At 40.9% G+C, this 14,946-nt stretch overlaps 1 protein-coding gene across 14 annotated transcripts in view; it reads right to left on the bottom strand.

Annotated features, from left to right (window-relative positions):
* The window catches only part of PPARD (peroxisome proliferator activated receptor delta), a 72,600-nt gene that overhangs the window by 28,527 nt on the left and 29,127 nt on the right, over positions 1-14,946 (bottom strand). For 5 of the 14 annotated variants that reach the window (XM_061632310.1, XM_061632312.1, XM_061632311.1 and 2 more), the window contains 2 exons: positions 14,830-14,907; positions 5,274-11,083 (listed from right to left, as the gene is read on the bottom strand). The exons of 5 other annotated variants lie outside the window; for them this stretch is intronic. In XM_061632310.1, coding sequence (XP_061488294.1) covers positions 8,714-11,071 — 2,358 coding nt within the window. In that variant the 5' untranslated portion in view covers positions 11,072-11,083; positions 14,830-14,907 and the 3' untranslated portion in view covers positions 5,274-8,713. Of the gene's footprint in view, positions 1-5,273; positions 11,084-14,829; positions 14,908-14,946 lie in introns of those variants that run through there. 4 more of the 14 variants (XM_061632308.1, XM_061632313.1, XM_061632315.1 and 1 more) reach the window with 1 other exon arrangement.

Raw genomic sequence — 14,946 nt, forward strand, 5'->3', positions numbered from 1 at the left:
TTTATAATTGACTATAAAATGAGTTGGGAAGGGAAGCTTTCTGCTACTGTCAGCTAGCAGCCTTAAGATGGCAATTGCTAAAATACTCCAGGGAGCCTCAATCAAGTTCCCAACAGACTGTATCCACATCAGCATCATCATGACTGGAACGGGAGCTAATTTAAGAGCATTAATATTGAGAACACACTCCATTTTGTCTAAGATTTTATCTACACACATACACACCAATATCTTGGCAGACAGAAAACTCAAGCCACAAGAAATATTTCTAATGTCAAAAGGGGAGGGGTCATCTGCATGTGCCAATAGCAAAATAAAAATAAACTGCAGGTGCACAAATTCATGCCAAATGACTGCTCCCTTGATGTGTTTGGTCTAACGTCAACAGCTTTACCAGCCAAGTGAAGCAACTTTTGCAGATGCTCAAGTGACTGATTGCCTCTTTAGAGTTCAACAGAAAGAAAATGTGCAAGCATCTGTGGCACTTCTTCACTGTCATTTCCTAGATTTCTTCTCCTAATTATTGAAGAGAATATACTATGCACATTACATGTAAAAGCTGAACAAGTGTAACAAATGGTAAACTTGGTTCATGTATCCAACCTGCTCTGGGGGTTAGCAGCCACCTTTCTTGCCACTGCATTGCATCCTTGGTCTGAAACCTCTTATTTTTAAAAAAAACACTATATAGAGCCAAGGCCTTCCACACTGCTCATTGGCTTTTGCTAATCCTGAACAACCTAAGTACTTCCTAGTCATCGTTGCTCAGCAACAGGTTACAGTGTTTCTGTATCTTCTTCTCTACTTTCTTGGAGTTTACTTCTTTCTCATTTCCTCCAGCTCCTGTTCCACTTCCTTGCACACCCTGGGTTGGATTAAACAGTCAGCATTTGACCCACCTTAGATTTCAAGCCTGGATTACCTTTCATTGAAAACCCAGTAGATCAGACCTGATCTGCCTTCTTGCTATTCAAATCTTGCCTTTATTCACCATAATTTTAAAGCCAAGAGGCAATATAGACATTTATTTATAAATAAATAACACGCACAATCTCCAGTTTAGAAATCCATAATAGCTTTCCCTTGGGTGAAACTCTGATTCTGTTCCTATGTGTTGACACTGGGCTGGCTTTGCTAAATGCTGAAAGCAGGATTCTCAGTGGTGTTGCCACCTTGTTAGTCTTGCTTGCTCCTATGCCTTTAATAAGCACCACACACAAATTTAAGGAGATGATTACTTCCATGCCAGGAAAAGTTACACCTGCTTAATGGTTACACATCCAACTGTTTATGAAAACACTGGACCAAGGGCAGTAAAAAGGTTGCCCCCGTCAAACTCCTAGTTTTTATATGGGGCTCTTCTGTTTATACTCCTGCAGGTAAACATCTGTTCCTTCCTCTGATTGGAGCTTTCCCCCAAGTTGAAAAAAATGATTGTAAACTCATCTTCAGCAAGGCAGTGTTTTAATATGGCCTGTCTATGAGGCCCCATTTTGCCTATTTCACAGTACTGCATAGTTTGTTACTAAATCATGTACTTTTTCTGCCTCTGAATATAAACCTCATGAGAAGAAAATACGGCAAAGGGAAAAAAAGGAGGAAGAGGATAAGAATCTCAGTGTTTTTAAGTGTAGAGAAAGATGAGAGACTCATGACCCAATAAGGCTGCTCATATGTTCAAGCCAAATGCCCACAATGGATTTTCTAGACCTCAATTGCTCCCTCTATTAGCAAACAGGTGGTGAGTGCTAAAAGCATTGGAGCCCAAACAGGAGCACTGAGAAAGAGGTATCAGTGCTCAAAGGAACTTTTGAGGTTTACAGGATTTCTTTTATTTTTAAAGAAGTTTATCTCCTAAGGGGCAAAGCCCTTCCCTTCAAAAATAACCTAATTAGGACTATGCTTAGCAGCCACAGAATGTTGACTTTCAGATAGAAGAGAAAAATGGAAAGGGAGGAGGAACAGTGGAATAAAGCACCCTGGAGCAGAGCTTGGAAAAGTTACTTTTTTGAACTACAGCTTCCATCAGCCCAATCCAGTGGCCATGCTGGCTGGGGCTGATGGGAGTTGAAGTTCAAAACCAGTAACTTTTCCAAGCTCTGCCCTGGAGTAGAGCATAGCTATCTATAATCCTGAATAGGAGCACTCCTGTTGGAAAATGAGTACATGCTGCAATATTTTGTTGCAGGTCCTACTTGTAATTTTCTATTTGTGTTTTTTGTGCAAAGTCACTTATTTTATTGACTACATCTATATGTTGCTAGGCAGATACACCTTATGGGAAATTATGATTTATTTAGGCAGCTAAACTCTAGCATAAAATGTTTCTTCTAGTGTACAGCTTTTAACCACCATTCATGCAGGAGTATCTTAGAATCTGTCCTATTTCACAGTTTCAGGGTTTGTTGGCCATTTCTCCAGAGACTCATGCCTCACATTAAATGCTTAATACACCTTTCATTATCCTTCTGCCCCACACGGTAAACCACTGTTTCTCTTTTGCCTTTTGGGGAGATGAAGGGCTGTGCTGTGGCTCAGTGGTACACCTGCACTGCATGCAGAAGTTTCCAGGTTTTATTGCTGGCATCTCCAGGTGGGGCAGAGAGAGAAGGCTGTCTAAAACCGCGGACAGTCATTGCCATGCAGACCAAGATTGGACAAGCTGTGGACCACTAGGTGTGGAGAGACAGAAAAGGATCAGCTTCTTGGGAAAGGCTTACAGATCTGTGGTAGAGCATTGGCTTTGCATGCAGAAGGTCCAAAGTTCAATTCCTAGGATCTCCAGGTAGAGCTGGGGAAAACCCTAGTGTGAAGCCTGGAGATCTGCTCAGTGTGGACCACTGGTCTAACTTATAAGCCAACTTTCCATGTTCCTTTCAGATATAAGAAATGTCTTTAACATAAATAACTAGGGTGCAATTGCTTCCCTCCCACTCTTATTTTCATCAATGAGAACAAAGAGGATATTTATTATTTCTGTTGTAGAAAGGCAAACTATACATGCACTAAATTATCTTAATTTATTGTTTACAGTCTTCTCTTGCTTTTTTTCACCCAAACTCAAGGTATGTTCTCAGGTGGTCTCTCATTCAGACCCAGACCAAACCCAGATTAGCTTTGGTTCAGAAAAGTTGCTCCATCATGTGCCTATCTGTCATTGCCCCACTGAAGTGAACAGAACTCATTGGGGCAGGGTTTTGAAGCACTAGTTAATCCAGGAGATAATGACATGCTTCAAGTTGCTACAACAGTGGTATAAAATACATATACCCATAAAAGCTAAATGTTCTGCACTGAACTTGTTTATTTTTGTGTGTGCTTATGATCTGTTTTGGATTTCCTAGTACACTAGTAGCTGTTGACAATGCCCTCTACTCAACTGACACAGCACTTTAGGTGTTTTGTGATATCACTTACTATTAAATTATTTGTCTCTTTGAACATCTGATATGACAGTATGCCTGCATTTTTTTCTCATTGTTTTAAATTAACATACACTGCTGCGCACTCCTCAAAGTATGGATTGAGATTTGTGACTGCCTATTTAAATATTTAAATTTGTGGCCAGTTTCTGGCATCAGCATGTTTAGTACTGCATATTTTATTTTTATAAGGAAGTTCACCAGCTGAATATTTCTGTTCAGGGATCTCCACTAATCCAGCCTGGATCCCATTTCCTCCTTTTTCCAACAACTTATATATTTTTGTTACAACATTTGATCCAGCCGACAGAACACCTTCTTCACATAATGTATTGTATTTACATAGCACATAGCCCTTCATATACATGAGCATCCCTGCACATTAGGCTAGTACTATTCTCTCTCTACTGCAGAGGCTCAGGCAAACAGAAGATTCCCCTACAGTTCAACTAATTACATTTTGGAGACTTGCTGGCTCATAATACACTATTTTAGTTGCTGCATTACAGTAGCCCCCTTCAGATATTCTACTAGTGTACAAAAGCAACATGCAAGTAGAGATGAATGAGCTACGGTCTACCCCACCTCCCCACTTGCCCTCCACGAGCTGGAGGATGATTTTCTAAAAAAGCAAGGAGCCTCCTGAAGTCGTTGAAGCTTACCATGTGTTACAGAACACTGGAAAAATCAGTTCTACATCATATGGGGAGCTTTTATGAGTACACGAGGCCCCCTGCTTTCATGAGTACACAAGGTTCCCTGCTTTTTTAGAAAACCACCCTTGAACTTGTGGAGGACAATGCGGGGATGAGAATTAAAGCTTGCCCTGAAGCTCATGGAGATAATGGGGATAGCAGAGGCTGCAAGCTCGGCACACTTCTCCTCGCTCTCATGTTGCTTTTACATCATGAGTAGGACACCTGAAGTGGGCGAGTAAGATGATGCACTTTTATTTTTAAAAGTCGCATGTATTGAGGTTGCCTGGTCCCAGGGTGGATTTATTTAAATCAGGTGTAGTCAACATGGCACCCTCCAGATGTTGCTGGACAACTCCCACCATCCCCAACAATTGGCCATGCTGGCTGGGGGGGGGGGGTGACTGGAGTTCGGAGTCCATCAACATCTGGAGGGCATCATGTTGACAACATCTGATTTTAAATTAAGGCAATTAAGATCACTGATTTCACTTAGCAAGAAAAAAGGTCAATTTAAATAACTGATTTAAATCAAGCTTCCCATTGATATTACTTTTAATTTAGTGGCACAATTCTGACCACTAAATCATGTTAATTTATATCTAAATAGAGTATTACTTCCATAGTTTCATTCTTACAAATGAGGACTTGCATTCCTTTATCTGACTATATAAATTTTGCATGCTTTCCTCATTTTACCTATGAAGGGAATGTCTTTAAAATATTCCCCCGTAAGATCTTTCTTATGACAAGCACCCATGATCGTTTGTGAGATAAACAGTGTACTCCTTGTCAACTCAGAAAAAAGTCCCATTGAATTCATTGGGGCTTACTACCAGGCATGTGGGTATACGACTGTAGCCTAAGTAGGAAGCCACAAAGGAAGGTGAATTGGTGGAGAGGAGATGCAGTATGTTAGGAAGGCTTGTACCACAAGTTTAGAATCAAGATTAGACTTTCAAAGAATACATAGCAGCAAGCACCCTCCTAGCAGGAGATATATTTCAATTTGCATCCACTGCCATCAAAGTGAGACTACGTGTTAACAGCCTAGTATATCATAACTGCTTTGTGTACACAAACCTATGAGCCAACAGCCAATTCCAAGAACTGTGTTTACCAGGAAGCATCAACAGCGAATGAATTTATACAATGATTTATGTTTAGGATTTACTTTTATTTATATTTTTAAGGAAAAGGAATTCTCATTTTTTGTTATGTTTTTCCAAGCATATTATTTTCAGGTTTATGCATCACAGCGGCTGCCACTGTACTCTTTAGGTACTGTCCTAGACCTTCTCAGGTGGCAGGGCGTATCTTGTTGGCAGACATCCGATCATATTGGCTGAACAGGCTGTAAAACAGGAGGTGCTACTAAGTGCATGCTACTGCTAGAGACAGCCAGAATGTCTGGAACACTTCCCAAGGACACTGCACCATAAAACAACATTTCAAGGGAACAGGCAAGTTACAGACTGGTGAAATATATTTACATACGGAGTTCATATTATGGAATCTCAGCTTATGCTCTATGAATAAAGCTTCTCTATCACATGAAATTCTGTACTGCAACTAGTACAATAGGAAGAAATTAATTAGGCTCTAAACTCAATTCATTTCTGAGTACAGAGTCCCTGCAGAAATAAAAACAAATTGCCCTGTTATTTCTTGGGTAAATTGCTACTGTTGCGTGGGTGTAGGTGTGGACTGTGTAAACACACAACAAGCTAAAATAGAAGTGAAGCGACTTGAAAGTGGTAACTCTGATGTTTAGAAGACCAAACTGGCTCACTTGCCCGACATCTCTGGAGAGCTATATCTTGTTCTTATGTTACTATGCAGGCTGAGATAGTCAAGAACCACGTGGTATGTATTCTCTTCAGAAAACACCTACTGGGTAACTTCCTCTAGATGACCATTTCACACAGTGAAATATGAAATGCATGTGTAGGGATCCAATCCACCTGCTTTTACCTTATGCAAGTGGCCAAACATTTTGCCTGCATGGTACACTTGAAAAATCTAATAATTGCAGCACATACATGGGTAGTGTGGGGGGCAGTGCCTGCTAGTTTCTGCACACAGGATTTAGACATCAACTCCCAGGCTATCTGTAGTTTAATCAAGTAATCTGTAACCCATTCTTCAACTGAAGTCTCCAAGGCAGCTAACATATTTAAAACAATATTAAAATCCTCTAAACACTTATAAAGCCCTCTATAAAAACTAATAACAACAAAAACTGATCAGAGCAGCAGAAATGAGAGATTGTTAATCAGAGCAACCCAAAAGCCCTTAGGAAGACAGTTGCCTTGACCTGGTGTCTAAAAGCCAGTGAGGTCTAGTACTGGTATAGTGCTATCATCTGCACAACTCTCCTCTAGTTCTGCTTAACCATCAAAGCCATTAGCCTAGAGTTCCATGGAAATACAGAGGATGGAAAGGGGATACAAACAGCAAAAGGAACAAGAGAACGATGAAGGGTTGATAATTTCTGTTGCCTTGCTTGCTTACTTGCACCATGCATTTCTACACAAATCTGAGAACTACTTGCAAGTTCAGAAAGGATAGTATTCAGTGCTAGGAGGCATGACTAACTTAGGTTCATTAAATTTAATGGGTCTACTCTGAGTAGGACATAGCTGAATACAATCCTATGTCCTTTGGGAAAACAGTATGACTGGGAAAATTTAGTCATGTTCTAGGGGGATCTCTTCCCTCTGCAGCCTGTGGATATGTTCTGTCAGAGGACAGGCTGCTGTCAGTCTGGTAAAGTGGCACAGAAACTAGTACATTTCAAATCAAGAGGAACGCACTGTAAAGCTCCCAGGAGGGAAAACAGTTGACTTTGGGATTTAACTCAAATTATTGTCTTATTGCAAGACAATAGTAGATGTAGGCAAGTTACTGAAGGCACAGAGGAGGGAGAAAAAGTGGGGAAACTAGTGAACCAAAGGCTGTGTGGTAGAATCCAGGCAAAGGAAGAGCAAGGGAAAGGGAGATTTTAACTATTCTTCAGTATGCTGAAGTGCATGGAGGGAGAGGGATCTTCAGCTGCTGGGTTAGATCGAGACAGAGAGGTCAGGCTTCCAGACTACAGTAGGGTTTCTGCAGGGTGCAAAAGGAATTTAGGGGGCCTGGCATTTCCATGCCACAAAAGGGGTTCTACTGGGAAGAAATGCAGAGAGGTAGGACACAAAATAGGGTGCCCAGTGAGGAAACAAACAACTTATATTGTAATGCCTTCATATGAATCTAATGTGCAACTACATTTGGAGTACTGTACACAGTTCTGGTCATTGCACCACAAAAAGATATTGTAAAGTTGGGAATAGTGCAGAGGAGAAGTATGTTGTTCTGGATTTTTTGGTTTAGAAAAATGGCATGCAAGTAGAGAAGCATGCGAGATGTATAAAAAAAACATGGTGCAGAGAATGGTGCTATCTCAAAATAGAAACCAGGTCATCCAAAACTGAATGGTAGCAGATTCAGACTAGATAAAAGGAAGTCCCTCTTCACACTGCACAAAGTTAAACTATGAAATTTGCTATGACTAGTTGTAGCAATGGCCACCAACTTGAATGTCTAATTCCCCTTTCAAGGCAAATTTATGGAGTAAAAGGCTATCAGTGACTATGTATGACCTCCAGTACTGTAGGTGGTATGTCTCTGAAGAACAGTTGCCAGGGAGCACAAATGGTGAGAATGCTGTTGGGCTCATGTCCTGCTTGCAGGCTTTCCATAGACATTTGCTTGGCCACTCTGGGAAACAAGATGCTGAATGATAATCATTTGGTCTGATCCAGTAGGGTTTTCCTTATGAGAAAGAGAGACATGAACAGCATGGATAGTAGCAGGGTTATTCTCTTCCCAAGTTGTAAGCCTTGGGAAACAAAAAGACAAGAGTGGCTACTGAAAGGGGCTTTCCAGGAATATAAGAAGGCTGGAGATGCCCAAACTATTGTCTGAAAAAGAGGGCACTAGATGCTTGATGGATGTTTGGCACTAAGTAGGAGAACACAAAAATCCAAGGCTCTTGGTGTTATTACTCAATGAGTAGCAGACTATTATCTTGATGGCATTTGGATGCAGGGGTCTTTATTTAAAAATACTTCTAGACTGCTTTTAATTAAACATTTTTTGGTTAATATTAAAACCATTTTGTATGCACAAATATAAAAAATTAGGCTATAAGATCCAGTGTTAATGATCAAGAAAGCAAAGAGATGTGTTTTCAATAAATGACAGAAGCATGCTAATATTGATGCCTCCCATATAACACTTTGGATTTCATGCACCCAAGAATTCTGTAGCCCAGGGCATTTAAAGGTTAGGATACACTCTTTTCCATAGTGCTGCACATGTGTTACTCATGTGCAGTTCATAACTGTGTAGAGTTGTGCTTGTGCAGGTGTTCTGATCAGGCAGAGTCCTTACATGCAAGCAGGAGCTCATGCATTCAGCTTTCCTTATAGACAACCACACACAACATGCACATGTGCTAAAAGCACAGCCTGCTTCTGTCCCTTCATGGTCATGGCAACTACAAACAGACAAGATGAAAGCCAAAATGGAGATATCTGACAAGTATCCCTATCACAATCTTGCTCGGGCAGCATATATGCGGTCCTCTAAATCATGAAGTCTGTGTGTTTGCCGTTTCATCCATCCGACCAACACCAACAAACTGATCACCAGTGCCACTTGAAAGATTAAAATCACTACAATAGGATGGAGAGCAATATTTAGTATACCATTTGAACTTGGAGACCATCCAAGAAGCACCTCCCACCAAGCATAGTCTCCAGCTGACTTAACTGTGGCTACAATCTGAGCAATCTCCTGATTGCTATGTCGAATCTCAAGTGCAGCATTTTCACCCATATCTCTGATTTTCAACAATTCCTGCTTGAGGGAGGGGTGAGAAAGCAGATTTTTCAGAGTAGAAAGACCAAGGCCTAGAGAAATAGGAGAGATTTCTCTATACAAAGAGGGGTAAGCCTTCATGTGCTGCACAGTCCAAACAGGTACCCGAAATTGGAAATCACATCCTACAATCACACTAATATTGCAAAAACAACGATTAATATAAGGCAACATAGGTTGAATAACTAGACCATTAATTATTACAAACTCACATGGAGTTCTTACGCAAATACATCCCTTCCCAGTATACACAACAGTAGAAGTTTCTTCTTGGATTACATCAAAAGAGCAATGAGAACTATTTACAAACTGAGGAGAGAAGCATTCATGGTGTTCTTCTAAACTGCTGTCATCACATACAAAACCCAAGTTTTCCCTTTTTACACACCCTTGCACATTAACTGTTTGCCAATCACCGTCCCTCATCCGTGCCCACCTATTGGAGTCTCTGGAATACATGACCAAATCCTTGTCAATTTGGAAACCCAAGGGAACCACTGGATAGATTGGAATAATCTGGGTGGCTTCTACAGTCACTAAAAATAACCGCAACATATTCTTGGTGGAATCATAAGATGCATTGAGCAATTTCCACCAAGCTTCCAAGGCTATTTCTCCTGGAGTGAGCTCTGGCCGAATTAAATTGCTTACCTCCATGGGAATTTTTCCTGCCTTGGCCTCTCGAATCATTCCCATGACTATATTCTGTGTGATTGTTTGTGCCTGTTCACATGCTAAAGCCAGCGAAACATTGTTTTGGAGGGACTGGATTCCAGAGACTATCAAAATGTTGTCATTTTCTAAAATTGCTTCCCAGACGGGGAGCACTTTACTGATAGCTCGTGGCTGTTCTGTGAGCTGCAAGAGAGATTTGGTTAAGGGGGCAGTCAGTTTCCCTATCTGTTTTGTAGAATATGAAAGTTTGTTAGCTAGCACTTCTATGTTGGCTGCATCTATGAAAGAAACACCTGCTCCCAGGGGCCCGAGCCAATCCTTCAGTTCTCTTTTAGGCCTTTCCCCATAATGTACTCCTTCCCACATTTTAATCCATTCCATCCAACCTCTGTGACTGACTCCAAGAAAAGGCGCACATTGAGGTGCTCTCTGTGACACATTCAAGCCCTCAAAATGAATTTGCACCTCCTTCAGTGAGGTCTGGGGGTGCATGACAATTTGTTCAGGTTGATCCAGTTTCAAGACATGAGACCCAACAATAGGGTTTGTCATATGGCGAAGCGGGAGGAGGTCTGTTATCAGGGGATTAAATTTAAGAATTGTTTTGTTTTGAGAGCCAAATTCCACCCGATACAAACCTTGCTCACTTATCTCCTCTGTGATGGCAACATGACCATAGAATTTAAACCTAACAGAGGACATTTGGTGGTCACAGTGTGTCCCCTTGATGGGCACCACCCAATCTGGGGGACCCCATCTAATTAAGTCAGTTCCCTTTAATTCCCACTCCTGAGATTCCCAATTAACAATCAGGCGGGTGATGTTATTTCCAGAGGGTGAAATCAATGACAGCTGCAACTGATCTCCAAGAAATCTAGCGTTCTGGGTTCCAACTATAGTTCTTAGATGCAGTGGTGCACCAGGTTTCCATAAAGCAGCAGAAATTAGAACAACATCACATGAACCATCATGGGTGATGCTGCTTCCGGCTGAACGAGAGTCCAGGTGTGTAAGCAAAGGTCGGCAAGAAACAGGAATGCGAAAACTTGAACTGTCTGCTTCCATGCCATAACAAAAATGTCCAACTTCTCCACTGGCCTTCAGGGTGCAATTGGCTATGTCTCTCCAGTGGCAGCTGGTTGAGTCCGAGACTGCATGGAACATGTAGAGGCTCTGGAATGCTCCTGGGTTGGATCCGTTGGCATACAATCCATGCATGCGACAAAGCAACTTTGCTTCAGCTGCTCCTCCTTTTGGCAAACAGCTCCACTGCTTCACAGGGATAGCAGATACATTTGGGGTGGCAGAAGCAAGCATCCATCCATTCCACAGGAACAGCAACAAAGGCAACATCCTGGAAAGCACCTGAGAGAAAGAAAACAGAAAAAAGGGTCTCCAAAACCCCAATTGCTTGGGTGTGGACTGGTTATGTGTAAAAGTGAAACAGAGCATTTCTGGACTCCTCCTGCCAGATTTTAGATCAGAGGATCAGTTTCCTATCACTGCTTCCACCTTATGACAGTAATTTGCTAGCAACTACAAGACAATAGTGGCCTGATACTATCTGCAGTTAAGAACATAAGAAGAGCCTGCTGAATCAGGCCAACAGCCCATCTAGTTCAGCATCCTGTTCTCCGAGTGGCCAACCAGATGCCTATAGGAAGCCCAAAAGCAGGGCCTGGGTACAACAGCACTCTCCTCACTTGTGAGTCCCAGTAACTGGCATTTAGAGGCATACTGCCTCCAACAGTGCAGGTAGAACATAGCCATCACCTCTAGTAGCCATTGACAGCCTTATCCTCCATGAATGTGTCTAATCCTCTTTTAAAGGCTTCCAAGTTGGTGGTCATCACTACTTCTTGTGGAAGTTCCATTAATACCAGCCCAGAACTCTAAGTATTCAACCTACCAGTACTCCAATGGCTCTTCATTGCACTGCCCACGCAACCACATGTTGTCAGTGCCAGTGTGAAAATCCATTACACAGGTGGTGATCTTGGCTCCACATATATATAGCTTTTGGTGCATCAACACTGAAACTCCAGTTCTTTGGTGGCATATCACTGACAAGTGCAGTACACAAAAAAATGAAATGTCTGCTGGTCCAAGTTAGTAACAAGGAAGGCTGCTAAACGATGGACAGAATTTATACTAAACCCAGGAAGCCCTGGGATGTGCCCCGAGAAGGCTGCATATATTATTGCTCAGAAAGGAGGGTATAACAAGGGACTAGTGGCACAAATCCGCTAGCATCTTTTATTAATTCCTTAGCTGTTTTTCAGTATAAACTTATCCAGATTTGGTACCCAGAATCAGAGTATTTCTAGTGACCCAAGTTTAAGAGATGCTTGGCATCCCTGAAAAGAGAGAAGCTTTTTTATTTAGTTGTCTATAGATTTGGCATCCAACATGGAAATGTTCTGGCTAAAATGCTTAACAGACAGTCAAGGAACAGCAAACCAATTTCTACTTTAATTATGAAATGGATGTATGACTTATTTTTCTGAAAATTAATAAAATTGAAATTATTTTTTTAAAACTTTCCACTCTTCCTGACATTGTAAACTTCCATTCCAAACTTTCTATGACAGTACAATAATTATCAATCTTTCAAGATTTTTTTTACTGAAGTGACAGGACAATCTAGAATATAATCCAGGCAATGGGAACTGTTTAAATGCTTGAGAACAGAAATGCTGATAAAGCAGTCATCTATACATAGATCCTGCAGCTGAGCAATAGATGGAATTATATAAGCATTGCATTTTACTTGTACAAATAGGAATATGTATATTAAATTATGCAGTATAGCTGTAGCAATTATTTTCTTCATATACATATTTTTTAAAAATGCTAATAAACACCTCAAGACCACATTACAGTGAGCAAGAAATTCTGGTTTATTTCTGCCCTAAATGCTTTTTCCCCTTACCTTCTATGTCAGCCTTCCTCAATCTGCTGTTTCTCCAGATGTTTTGGACTATAACTCCCATCATTCCTCACCGTTGGTCATGCTGTTGGGGGCTGATGGGAGTTAATTCAAAACACTGTAGTGCACACCAGGCTGAAGAAGGCTGTTCTGCGTAATTAAACCCAGACTTACAGTGGACCATGTCTACTCAGAAGTAAGTCTTACTGAATTCAATAAGGCTTACTCCCAGGTAAGTTGGGTTAAGATTCCAGCCTTACTTTCTTTTATAAGTGGTCCATTCTCTGTATTCTGAATGAAAGCCTATGCTGAAGGTTCATATGATTTCACTCAATTACTCAAGCACTATCATCTAGAAGCTAGTAGATTCATCTCCTCCTCTGTTCTCTTAGGCACACAGAGTAACTGCAATTCACACCAGCAGTTCAGTGTTGTACTGGTAGCATTTGAGTCTAGTCTGCATTGAAAAAATGTTTAGCAACCCTTTTGCCTCCTCTGCAGATGGCTTGAAATTGCTGTGTACAAAGTGAAGAATCTGGGACTATTAAATTTATAGGGTTCCAGTTATATCAACTCTTTCCTGTCTGGTACCAAAATACATTTTCAGTGTATAAACAAAAACATCTGTGGACTAATAGATGGCCCTGCAATGTTATGACTACCAGACACTGTGCCTATGAGGTCCTTTGGAACTGGGAGTGCATTAATCTATATTGTGTTTGAAGAAAAGATCACTGAAATCACTCTCCTGGAGTCATTTCACTGTACACAAACAAACAATGGCACCAAGGCCAACAACGCAGTGTTAAGAGATAACAAAATCTACCCCGCCATCCACTCATCATCAGAACCAGAGGCCTCAGAGGACGTTTCAAGGAGATCATGGCAGGTTCCCTCATCCTTAGGGCAGATTAAAATTTTACAGCAGCACGTGTAATAAAATCAGATGAAAACATTTATCAAAATTCCTGCCTGTACAAGCTTAACTCTAGCCACTGAAAGCCAGCCCAAAAAAGGTGGTTTCCCCAACGCTTCTCAAAAGTGCTTGAGCTTGCTGAATCTCAAAAGAAGATAATTTCCAAATAATAGTGCAGCCACCAAGCACACTATATGACTTCTCCTTGCTTCCAAACCTGGCAAATAAATGGAATAATTAAGAGGGCCTTCTTAGCTGATCTATGATGTGTCCTTATATTTTAAATTACAGAAGATGAGGGTGAGAGAGAGAAATCATATTTGTCCACTTGTTTCAGAGCAAGGAAAGGAGGGACTCTTGAAAAGATGTCAGAAATGCCTTGAACAATAATTTAGCAGTCATTCAGTCACTGTCTCTCAGCCTAACCTAACTCACAGAGTTGTTGTGAAGATAAAATGGAGAGAGGAAAACCATGTACACCACCTTTAGCTTCTTGGAGGAAAGGTGGGATACAAATGCAATAAATAAATAAATGAAGTGGTCATTTGCTCACAAGCATGAATTTAGAACTACTCCAGCAACATCTGCGGACTCAAAAGTTGGGAAAGGCTGAAGAGCTAACTTTATAGAGCAGCTTTGACAAACCCATGAGTGAAGATTTAAATTCAAGAGGAAGAACAAAATACTGTCACAGGAGCATTTTTTTCCTACTAGGAAGTTGAAAGCTATGTGTGGAAACATTTATATGAATCAATCAGTCAGTCAGTAAGTTATGAAACAGGAACGAAGGCTTTCTATGGGAATCTAGAGATTCTTTTCTCCAGAAATCATAGCATGTTTACATCTAGGGGAACAATTTTAATAGTGAATTATTTTTTAAAAATTAAGAAAGGCATATCCAAGTCAAAAATTCAAACAAATATTACTCTTCTGTTTTGGAGAGTTCTTTTTCCTACATACACCAAAGGGGGTAACACACAAATTCTTTCACACAGTGAAGTATGTTCAAGGATGTTGTGCTGGTTAGTCCTGCCCTGGCAATGATATGTGCAACCAGCAATGTTCATTGGCCACACATTCAGCCATGTGTATGGACCCTAAATGCATGTACGCTACAGAGCCAAACACATGGCTGGTGGAGTGTCAGTGCATGCATCATCATCAGGGGCAGGGCTAGCTGGCATGTTTTCAATACATTAGGGGGTTCATTCAGATACTCTCAAATCTGAAGAGGTCACTACAAGAGTACAAAAGCCAGGCCCAAACCTTCTCCAAACAGAACTGTCTGTAAATCTTCTCTCTTCAGAAGTAGATCACTTTAGATAACATTGTGAAGATTAAAAGCTGAAGAAGCAATGGGAGATAATTCTGTTAACGATTTTC

The sequence above is a fragment of the Rhineura floridana genome, chromosome 6 (assembly GCF_030035675.1).
Source record: "Rhineura floridana isolate rRhiFlo1 chromosome 6, rRhiFlo1.hap2, whole genome shotgun sequence".
Taxonomy (NCBI): Eukaryota; Metazoa; Chordata; class Lepidosauria; order Squamata; family Rhineuridae; genus Rhineura; species Rhineura floridana.